At 42.6% G+C, this 12,016-nt stretch overlaps 1 protein-coding gene across 6 annotated transcripts in view; it reads right to left on the bottom strand.

Annotated features, from left to right (window-relative positions):
- PIEZO2 (piezo type mechanosensitive ion channel component 2) overlaps window positions 1–12,016 on the bottom strand; it is a 346,396-nt gene that overhangs the window by 174,033 nt on the left and 160,347 nt on the right. For all 6 annotated transcript variants that reach the window (XM_066579538.1, XM_066579535.1, XM_066579540.1 and 3 more), the window contains exon 3: window positions 7,594–7,719. In XM_066579538.1, coding sequence (XP_066435635.1) covers window positions 7,594–7,719 — 126 coding nt within the window. The remainder of the gene's footprint in view (window positions 1–7,593; window positions 7,720–12,016) is intronic.

Below are 12,016 nucleotides of genomic sequence, written 5' to 3'. Positions count from 1 at the left end.
TTTTTAAGCGCGTCCCGTGTGAGATAAAGATCCCTCGAAGGACGCATTTGAGGGCTTCCCATTTCATGGGTGCCAGGGTTGGGTCTAGGGCGTGATCCAGGTCGAAGTTTTTAATGGTCTCTTGGACTTCTTGTAGGCAGATGGCATCATTTAATAAGTTATCATTTAAACGCCAACTAATGCCTGCATTGTTGGTCTGAAACCCCCTTAGGGACCCCCAGACCAGAGTGTGGTCAGACCATATACGAGAGCCTATCGAGCTTGAGGGATCCCGATCAAGGAGCTTATGTGATATGAATAGATAGTCTAATCGATAATAACAGTTGTGTGATGGGGAATAGAAACTATAATCTTTTGTTCCCGGGTGTAACGTCCGCCAGAAGTCAATCAGACGGAGGTTCGCTAATTCCCTGTGGAGTCTACGGAGTGCTGTGTATGCAATGGCTGACTTACCCCCAGAGGAGTCGATTTTGGGTTCCAGGCTGAGGTTGGGGTCGCCTCCCAATATGATGTTGGAGCCGTCCACAAAGGTCCTCAGGGCCCCCAGTATCCGGATCCCATATCAAACCTGTGTCTGATTTGGGAAATACACATTAGCTATAGTTATAACTTCGTTGCCAACCTGGATCTTTAGAAAGATATAGCGGCCTTCGTTGTCCACTGACATGGGGATAAATTTATGTACAAAGTTTTTGTGCATAGTTATCGAGGTGCCTCCTGCTTTCTTTTCAGGGTGGGGGCTGTGATACCAAGTGGTGTAATTGCGATTCTTACAGTTAGGTATTTTGTTCGTCTGAAAATGTGTTTCCTGTAAGAATGCGATCATTATTTTGTGTCTATGTAGATGATCTAGGATCTGCCCTCTCTTGGCAGGTTTGTTCAGTCCCCTTACGTTGTAAGTACTGAACGTAATGTTAGCCATCATGTTGGTTTTTTGTGCGGTTGTCGTCCTGACCGGTATTCAGGGAAGAGGGGGAGGGGGGGAGAAGATAGAGGGGTGAAACAGGGTAAAAGAAAAAAGGTTTGTAAGGAGAAACCTTTGTGTGGCGTTGAGTTGCCACACTAGTGTGGTGAGAGTGTAAACTCGTTGTGCGTCGCATTGTCATGCGACTATTCACCCTAGTGGAGAGTGGTGAGGTGTCCGGTGAAGCAGGGCCGGGTCACACACAACCGCTCCCCCCAGTGTGAATGCTCATGTGTTGAGGTCCCTATCGGGGTCCTTGCGTTAATAGGTTCCGGAATCGGTATGTTTTCCTATGGTCGGAATGGGTTACAACAACTTATAACATAGCTATGAACAATAAATGATGACATGTTAGTGCTATAGTAAATTCTTGTTTGTGGCCAGGCAGCGGCGTAAGGGCCCTTGGGTGTTATTTCTGCGATGTTCCTGCTGAGACAGTGTTGTTTAAGTCTCTAGGTGTCAGGTTCAGGACTTCTGCCATTGCCTCGTCGTTGTTTGGGGGGGACTGACTGCCACTGTTCCTGAGCTGTATAGGTGGTTGGTAGAGGAGGTGTTGGCCAGTCCGGCAGTTTGATCTGGGGAAGTTGGAATGTTCCCAGGAAGTTAGGTAAGTCTCCTAGCATGCGAAGGTGGCAGTTTTTCCTTCTTTTTTAGCGATTAGTGGAAATGGGAAGCCCCATCGATATGTGATATCATTTTCTTTTAATGCTGCAAGTAGTGGTCTCAGTGCCCCTCTAAGGCGCAACGTGTTGCGTGTAAGATCTTGTTGCAGGATTAGCGGTCGGCCGTTATGGGTGAGGTCTCCCTTTTTTCTGGCTTTCCGCATTATGCTGTCCTTATCCTTGAAAAAGTGGATCCTGCAAATTATGTCCCGTGGGCGGTTAGGGTCTGATACCCTGGGGCTTAGTGCTCTATGGATCCTGTCTATCAGTATCGGCTTTTCTCGGGTGCGTCCCAGCAATTGTAGGAAGAACGTTTGGGCCCATTCTTCCAGTTGGTGTCCCTCTATCTCTTCTGTTACGCCTCTTATACGCACATTATTTCTCCTGTTTCTATTCTCAAGATCATCTAAGTGCGATATAATGTTGGAGATTTGGTCTGGTTGATGCTGTATGACCTGCCTGTGAGATTCCAAAATGTCAGCCACTCCCTCCTGTGTCTCCTCAACATGGAGGATCCTATGACCCAGGTGGTGTATGTCAGAATGGATTCGATCTAAGGCCTGTCTGTTGGATGTTTCAAATCTTGTAAAAAGCGCATTCAGCTCGTCTTTTGTTGGGATAGACATTATGCGTGATTTCCATGAGCTGTTGTCAGCTGTGGATATGGCCCTTTCTGGGGAGCTGTGTGCAGGGCTGCTGGGGGTGTTTTTGTCTGAGGAGATGCACCAACCGTGGGGGTCACCACTATCATCAGGGCTGTGGAGCTGCATTGCTGTGGTGCTATATGGTGCAGGGCTCAGGTCTGCATGTCTGCTGATGGGGCTATTTTGCCCCTTACTCACAGTTCTGTTGGGTGCCTGCATCACTCCTCGGGTCTCAGTCCCTGGGCTGTTTTCATCAGCAGGTCTGCTCTGTGTAGGGCTTGTGGAGCTTGTGGTCCCCGCTGCTGATGGTGTTGCTGGCGGTAGCGGCGGTTCCGTCTGTGCAGGCGGTGTAGCGAAGCTTAGCTGAGCCGCAGCGGGTGTAGAGGATGAGGAGAGAAGCGGCGTGTGCGCTCTGGGAGTCGGCGCCATCTTGGATCTTCTCTCACCGGCGCGCTGATAAACCGCTCCAGCATTCCTCTTCTGCTGGTAGGTGCCACGGTTTTCATCTCGGGGGTTGCCTTCTTACCCATGCTGCCTGGGTGAGTGTATTTTACCGAATTCCGGCGGTGTAAGGCTGGGCGGAGTAAGGTTTTAGCGGGAGCCCGGCTCAGACGCGTCCTACTCGGCCATCTGCAGACCACGCCCCCCCAGCACTGCCTTTTAGACATACAATGTAAAATGCAAAGTATTGCTGATGCTATGCAGAGTCCAATGGGATGTAAATCCTCTATATGAGCAGCCAGTGGTTAGTTCTAACAAAGTAATCTTATCTCTACAGAAAATAAAACTCATCCCTACATAAATACATGGATGTTCCCACTGTATGTCACAATGTATCAGAAAACAGATGGCAATTGTTACGTTATCTTCAGATTCACATTAGTCTGAAGATACATGTGCACTCTCCTATCTTGTTACCCAGGGCTCGGAGAAAACAGTTTCAGCTAACTACTTCCATTTAACCCTGTTTTGTGAAAAAAATATAACAATTCAGAGAACTGATCCCTATGGTAAGACACCAAACACAGTAGGGACAGATATAGTTATTAAACGACTAGTCTCCAGTCAAGGTGTCAAGTCACAGTAGATCTGTCCTCATACATAGTGTATACGTTTGGAGTCATTTCAAGAGTTAAGAACACCTAAATGTTCCCAAAATGTGACTTGCTAAATGCTTTCAGGATCACGAAAGGTTATAAAAATATAGACCTTCTTAAATTAGTGCAATAGTGTACCTTTACAATAGCTCCACTATAGCTAGTATAGACAAAGAGGATGGAATACGGACTAGATGTCTCCTTCTAGTACATAATTCTGGTTAACGGTTCTACGCGTTTCCCTATTTGTAAAGTTCTTCAGGAACCAAATATCAATGTCTAAATAAATTCCAACTCGATCTGACAATCATTCGCATTATAGTCATTCTGTGTAAAAGGGCCCTAACTCGAGAGAATAACCTAGAGAGCAGATTGTACTCTGTTGTGTTCTACGGCCCATTTACACATAATGAAGGTCGCACAAAATTCGTTCAAACAGACAAAAGTGAGTAATAATTGTTATGTCTAAATGCGAAACTATCTGCACTTTTCATTTGCATTTTGTTTGCCGCCTGCACAAAAATCATCGCTGATTCGCTCACTTCTCGCTACGAGTAATCACTCCCTGCTCAGTGTTTCACATTGAATGTGTAGCGCTAAGCAAGAGGTGAGTGATAAGTTAGTGATTTTCAGCGATGATCTGCCTGTCTAAACATTTTGCACAAGCGTGAACAACTAGCGGTGATGTCACTCACTCGTGCCCTAGTTAAAGCAAGAATCGTTCATTATGAAAGGGGCATTACTCTACAAGGAAGACTGCAAGATTTGACTGTTAATAAAGCTGTTTGAGACCTTAAAGAAAACTAGTTCTGCTGTTTGGGCATGCATTACAGAAGTTGTCAACAGCACCGCATACTCCAAGCTTTGCTTGTGGAAGCTATATTGTGCGCACGCTTAGACCTTGATAATTCCCCATACAGCATAGAAAACAAAATGGTAAAGCAGCACAAAGGAATCCTTACGTTTCAAAACGTCACTTATATAATGGAGGCAATAAAACTTTGAATTTATATATGGAAACTGCCTGAAGAGTAAGGATTCCTCTGTGCTGCTTTACCATTTTGTTTTATAGTTCTGCTGTTTGGCTGCCAGCTTTGGAGTTCTAGGCTTGACAAGGAAAAGGGACTAGCTATCTAGCCTTCTAGGGACAAACTCTAAGGGTATGTTTACACCTAGTGGAAATGTTGTGAATTTTCTGCTGAAAAATGCAGAGCATTTCTGCATAAAAAACTAAGTAAAAATCTGCACGACTTTATTGCAGCGCACGGAGTACATCCCTCACCCCGCAACCACTACTTATTGCTGCATTCGCCAGTCATGTGATGCAGAAGTGGGCATTTCCGCTATGTGTGAATGTACCCGAAGGCCTCCCTCACACAGGCATTTGCAGAAGAAAGCTGAAAACAAAAGAAAGCAATACTCAGCTACCAGGTGCTGTCCGGGTCCCTCCCGCTGCTCCCTGGAGCTACGGGCAGGCTTCTGAGCACTTGTCAGCGCCGACAGAGCATCTTTTGCTGATAACAGGGTTTGAAGACCCCACCTCAAGCAAGAGATTGCTCTGATTGGCTGAGCCACAGGCTCATCCAATCAGAGCTAGCGCTAGATTCACCAATCACAGCCATTCATTGAATGTCTGTAATTGGTTCATCGAGTGCTGGCTCTGAATGGCTGAGCCAACGTTCAAGAAACCAATCAGAGCAATCTCTTGCTGGAGGCGCGGTCTTCAAACCTCGTTACCAGCAGAAGATTCCCTGTTGGCACTGACAAGTGCCTGGAAGCCTGCCCGAAGCTCTGGAGAGCAGAGGGAGGGACCCGGAGGGCACCTGCTAGGTGAGTATTGCTTCTTTTTTTTAGGTATTGTAGCTAGGGCTTGTGTATATCGCTGTCATAAACATGGTAGCAAGTTGTGCCACGTTTTCAGAAACCGCTGCCCATTCATTTCAATGGGCGACACACAGCTAAAAACGACCAAAATTAAAACATACATCGCTTTCAAAGTGCAGCATTGAAAACACTGCATTTTGATGCTTGTGTGAGCAGCCTCATTGAAATGAATGAGCAGCGGTTTCTGAAAACGTGGCACAACTTGCTACCACGTTTATTACAGCGCTAAATGCTGTACGAAAACGCCTGTGTGAGGGAGGCCTTAGGGACACTCTTGCAAGACTTTCCTATGAGATCGCAGTCACCTCCAGCAGTCCCATGGTCTTTTTTCAAATTGGCAAGGTGTGGCAGCCACCATGCACCTACTGTTGTTAGTAGTTGTTTTTTGGTTGTAAGGCATCAAGACCCCCCCCCTTCACACACACTGCTTGCCATTCAATAATGCAATAAACAGAAAGAAGAAGTTAAAGGGGTTGTCCCGCAACAGCAAGTGGGGTTACACACTTCTGTATGGCCATATTAATGCACTTTGTAATATACATCGTGCATTAAATATTGGCCATACAGAAGTTATATACTTACCCCCTCCGGCGTTGGCGTCCCCGTCTTCATGGCTCCGACTAAAGCCTTCTCCTGCCGCGATTAGACGCGCATGCGCAGAAGACCTGTGCGGCGCGAGCACGCCGGAGCCGGACAGAAGAGGGAAGACAGCGCAAGCACGTCTAATCGCGGCAGGAGAAGGCTTTAGTCGGAGCCATGAAGACGGGGACGCCAACGCCGGAGGGGGTAAGTATATAACTTCTGTATGGCCAATATTTAATGCACGATGTATATTACAAAGTGCATTAATATGGCCATACAGAAGTGTGTAACCCCACTTGCTGTTGCGGGACAACCCCTTTAACTTCTGCGTTCTGCAAGATTTCTCCAAGAGTGTATGTTTCAGGACACGTCTAAGATCCTTTATTTTGACAAACGGTATGGGAACATCTTCCTTCTATCTATTTGTATCATTTGTTCCTAAACTGCAGGCAGTATTCAGGACAGATGTATCCTTTTATATATCTATTATACTCATTATATAAAAGCTCCCTATAACTTTAGTCTGGTATGTTTAATTTCCTTTCAGTAAAATTGAATAAATGATTTCACATACAGAAAAAATTGCTGTCTAGACATTTTCTTTACATTACTATTTCAATTCACTGTGTTGGCTGTGGTCTCTACGAGCCACAAATGCTAGTAAAATGTATACAGTAGTTTTAAGCAATTTATTGGGCTTGAGCTGAGCAGAAACTGTAACCTAATACTACTATTTTTGTAGTACACAACGAGTAAATATAGCTAACATATTTCTACATATACAGTCCACTGTAAATATTTAAAGATGTGCCATCAAGAAAGTCAGTGGGTCCATTCTGGCAGACCTGGACTTTGTGCAGTTAGCAAATAGGATGCCTGAGATATTTTACACATCTCCCTCTATGTGTCCATTTACAACTTCAATCTAACTACGGTGAAACCCGGTATAAAAAGAATCTTCACTGCAAATCAAAAGTAGACCTTGGATAAAAGACAAGCTTCTCCTTTGTCATATTGATAAGATAGGAGATTACTACTATACAGTAGCTAAGCAAAGCCCTAACCTTATGAATTAATCAAAGTAGGCATTTGATATGTAGAGTTACGTCTATAAAGGTAAAATACTCAAAGTGAACAAATAGCTTTCTTTAGCCCCAAAAACAGTGAGACGGGTTAAAACGTTCTCTTCTCAGTTCTGGTGCTTTCACACTTGCACTGGGAATGTTGCTTTCCTGCTTCATTTAGGAAGCATAAAAGGGGAATCTATGGACAGAACCGAACGGTGTCAGGTAGACACCATTAACTATAATGGGGTGTGCCCACTTTCTGCCCGGCTGCCCGGTTTTAGAACAAAAAAAAAAGAGCTGCAGCAGTGCTTTTTCTTCCGATATTTGCCGCCGCATTTGTGACGGAACCTCCAGCTAGAGGTCCCAGATGTGAAACCGGCCTTAGGCTTATTCCAGTTGATCATAGTTCTAGCACATTGTAGTTTCTGTGTTACAGCTGTAACACCTGAGCTTCTGGTTAACCAAACTTAGATCACTATAGAGTTCTACGGTGATTTAATTTCGGTTCGCTAGTACCCACGGGAAGCTTGGCTGTTGCACTATAATTTGGTCCAATTAATGAAATACTGTGCAGAGAAATAGAAAAGGAATATTCATGAGCACTTTTTTATTACTCGGAAACGGGTTTACTCTCTTTGGAACATAACGAAACACAATGATACAATTCTTACAGTTAAATCATAAAAGACTTACAGTTGAAATAAGGTGTTATTGTCTTTCTGGCCTCCAAGCTGTTTATTGTTATTTGAAAGATGATGTGCATTAACAAGAAGGAAAGACTGGTGAAACATAAGGATTTTAATAACCGTCCCGTATGTCCTGAAAAAAAAGAACAAACAATGTCAAAATAAATTTCAAACATTAGCAGAAACATTCATCAATCCAACTAAGTTATGCTGCCTTCATATCTGCGGGTGGGGGTGTAGGGGGGGGGGGGGGCGTTCCTGCTCTGTTCAGGGGAAAGTAGAATGTCTTGGCTAAAACGGGTCTGTTTATGACAGAACCGAACAGTGCCGAATTGACTATAATGAGGTCCGCTGAATGCAGCGCTTTTTCTTGTGGCATTTTGAGCCGGATCTGCAACAGAACATCCATTGTAGGTGTGAACCAAGCTTTTTTTACTTTTATATAATACAATATGATAAATGCAAAGTATACATTCATACTTCAGGAGCTTTATAATATATTTATTTTCCTTTTTGTGCGTTTTTTAAAAATTTGCTATACCTGCTATCTGGAAACTACTAACTTTGAGGGTGGTCTAATGTGGTGTGTTTTGCTGTGGTAATGTGCTGCAATGTGTTTTTTCTGTAAACTGTCACCATTTTTTGATGAAGTGACTGGTTATATGTTTTTACGCAGTTATATATGATATTAATAACAGCTATACAAGAGGTTCTCTTTATATTACCATGAAACAGGCAGACGTGTCCATCTTGTCATGCATACTATGGAAGTTCTCACTAAATGATTAACAAGTCCTCGATTCCTTAACTTGCAGTTTCATAAATCACTCTCCAAACCACAGATTGTTGAACTACTAAGATTCTTGAGGGCCAAAACATATTCAATTTCAGGGTAGGATTATGATATCATCAAGTTTTAGGTATGTATAGAAATGCTGTCTTGTTTTCAGCAGATTTGATCTTTGTAATTGTTGGTGATTTTAGAATAATTTTGTTTAATAAACATATTGCAGTAAATCAATGCAGATGTGGTTATGGGGAAATATAACACAAAACGTCATTTAGTACCAAACAATCTCAAAGGTAAGTACAAGCAGATCACAGTGTCCGCCAATTCATCACATTCCAGTGAACAACAAATATATGTAAATGCAGTAGTTTTTTTTACTGAACAGGCCTGGAACTACCCATAGTATAGAGTGCTACTTGTATTATAGTGAGAACTCAAGACAATTTCACTTTGCTAAATACAATTTTGAACCACTTGACAGCAGAGGACAATATAAACCGGGTGTCTTATTTAGGGAACCCATGATCATCTGATCAATTCCAACTATGTGATGATCACTGTGGATCCGGTACTAAGACTCGCATAACCAGATGTTCTTGCCAGAGGAAGAAACTGACAAAAAGTAAAGCATTACACTGTGCCTGTAAGAAGGGAGCCCGGTTCGAGTTTGTGCTGTAATGAGCTCTGTTATGGTTCCTATAGTTAGGTAATTTGTATGGTATAAGGCTGACCTCTACTGGCCATCATACATTACTGCAGTTTGTATATTTCTCTATGAAGTGTTGTATGTGACATCTCATTGGCTGTAGAGGTCAGGTGAGAGATCTGTTGGATTTGAGATCATAGAGAGCTGCAAGCTAGAGAGCAATTCCAGTGGTACTGAGCCTGAAGAGAGGCTGCATTGCTGGGAGAGACCGCTTCTATAGGAGTGAGGAGTCGGTTTGGGGAGCTGTGCGAGACATGTTCTGGAGAATTGTGTGTTAGAGAGAGACAGTTGCACAAGTTGTTTGAGAAGCACAGTGCTATAATGTCCCAGAACCAACATCGCTGACAGAACAAAGCTGCAGGGAGTACAGCTAGAGAGACTGCTACAAAGGATTCACATCATCCTGCAGCTCTGCGAATCGAATTACCCCTAACAGACTTCCACAGACGCATTTACATTACGGTACCAAACAAACTGGAGATATGTAAGTGAGGAGAGCCCTCAGGAAAAGGCCCAACGTGTGCACATGGGTACAAACCTAAAAGCAGGCCTGCCAGTTAAAATACTCAAGCTCGAGCCCATAACAGAGGAACACATATTCATCCACCAGTTAAGACTGTGTGGACAACTGCCATTGCTGGGCTGAGACATTCTGTGGTCCTGCCACATGTTCTACAGTTGACGTTTGTTGTTGATCTTTGTCACATTAGAGTTAAGCATAGTTAGAGTCAGTTAGATTGTCTGACATTTCTGAATAACCGCATATTGCTTATCAATTAATAGAAGCTTCTACTGCCAACTTTAATCTCCAAGTTTATTTATTAAAAGAAAAAATATATTTGTGTAAGCCTGGTGTTTGCATCGTACCCTGATTCTTGTGTTCGCTGCCCCTACTGCAACATGCCCACTATAATCCATAGGCGACCCATGTAATGCAGACCATCTGGGTTCATCTGAAGCAAAGACACTCTTTTGCTGTGTCTCTCTGCAGAGATGAGGGCCTCATTCTGTTATATCTGCATCTGCAACAGGGTATATTTGTAGGTAAGGTACTTAAAGCAGACATACCCTTTAAAGTGTTAGGGTCATGAATATGGTTAGGCATATGTAGCATGCTCACAGAAATAAATAGATGCTTACCTAATGTTCTCAGTCCCTTTATTCTAAAGTATTTGAACAATAAAATATAATAGATGCTACCATACAATGTACATAAAAAATGATGCCATACTGTACAAATAACTAATGCCATTAAACAGCACACAAGTAACACGTACCTGACAGACTACCTTCAATGACAACTTACAAAATACTATAAACATGGCCAATTGAGTGCCCCTGTACAAAAAAGAGCAATTAGACTGTCCTATAAGCAATAGTGCTAGCAGAGTGCCCACTCTTAACCATGCTAGCTGAGTACCACGTATACACAAGAGCACCAGCAGAGTGTACCAGTATAATTTGCAGTGGTCAATGTGTATATCCCTTATGCCTTTGGGTAGTGTAGTGATCAATGTCCTTTTGCTTAATTTATTTAAAGAATTTCAAAACTAAAATTAAGATAATTCATTATCTTTAAAAGGTACAGAGCTCTCCCCAAAATACTCTACCTTTTTCTCCATACATCCAGATTATATGGTAAAATTCTGGCTTCTTACAGTCACCACTAGAGGGAGCCTACCGCATTTGGATTTATAAGGCTACTATTCAAGTTAAGAGCCTTGTGTGGCGCAAAGTGCAGTCCCAAACTCTCAACCTGAAGTGGTGCAGGTAGGTTGACTCAGCCTTCCATCCTTCCAAGGTCAGTAAAATGAGTACCCAGCTTGCTGGGGGGTAAAAATGACTGGGGAAGGCAATGCAAACCATCCCGCAAAAACAGTCTGTCAAGAAAACATCACGATGTGACGCCACCCTATGAGTCGGTCACAACTCGGTGCTTGCACCAGGGGACTTTAGCTTTATTCAGGTTAATGAGATCTGTGGAATTAAATACTGGCATTCAATTCCACTTATTGGCGGCTGCTGGTAAAATCACTATAAAAGAGTTCAGTAACTACATGTTTATGTATGTGAATAGTGGAATTATTTTGGCAGCACTATTTTAAAAGAAGAAACTGTAGAAATGGTGAAAAGCTTTTTGCATTCAGTACTATGTATATTCCTATTCAGAATAAAGAGAAACGAACCCTTAAAGTTTTATTTTTTTTATCCAACAGCATTAGTTATGATGGTTAATGTCACTGTATCTTCTATAAGAGATGTGGCTCAAAAAGCTAAATATTGTGACTATAAAAACATTCTGTCTATAAAAGTAGTGTGAAGTATTACGGTATATAGTCCCAGATATGTTATGGGCAAAAAATGAAAATATGGAGAAATTAAATATTAGTCATTTTAAATAACTTGTCTATTTTATATAAAATGATTCATTCCATTTCTTGTAGTCTTACAAAGCTAAAACTTCTCCACCGAAGAGAAACATCTCAATGTTTGCTCCTGTGAATCAAGCCACTGTTTACTCGGACTTGGCTTGACCTGGCTCAGCGAGTTTAAATTCTGTGGTTTTGAAAATAGAATCTGAGAGACTGGCAGAAACAAACAATAATAAATATGTATGCGCAAATATAAAAAAGAATCACACAGAACTGCAACAGAAAAGTCGGAAATTGTTTGCCCAGACTGCTGAGATTTACTTCCAGCACTTGTCTAGATATTTATGATATTTGCCTTTTGTGTATAATGTTGTGGGGTTGAAGAACAGGACTTGACATTATGGCTTCAGATGATCCAAATTGTAACCCTTGTCTCAAACAGTATAAGTTTGCAGGTTACTTATGATCATACCCTGCATAACCTTACATGTTCTCCCACAATGTGCTATCTGTGATTTTTCATAGGGCTGCAGGTAACCTACCTACACAGGTAAACCTGCTA

The sequence above is a fragment of the Eleutherodactylus coqui genome, chromosome 9 (assembly GCF_035609145.1).
Source record: "Eleutherodactylus coqui strain aEleCoq1 chromosome 9, aEleCoq1.hap1, whole genome shotgun sequence".
In the NCBI taxonomy this organism is placed as follows: Eukaryota; Metazoa; Chordata; class Amphibia; order Anura; family Eleutherodactylidae; genus Eleutherodactylus; species Eleutherodactylus coqui.
The sequence above is the reverse complement of the archived record's forward strand: the minus strand, read 5'-3'. Positions and strand labels throughout refer to the sequence as shown.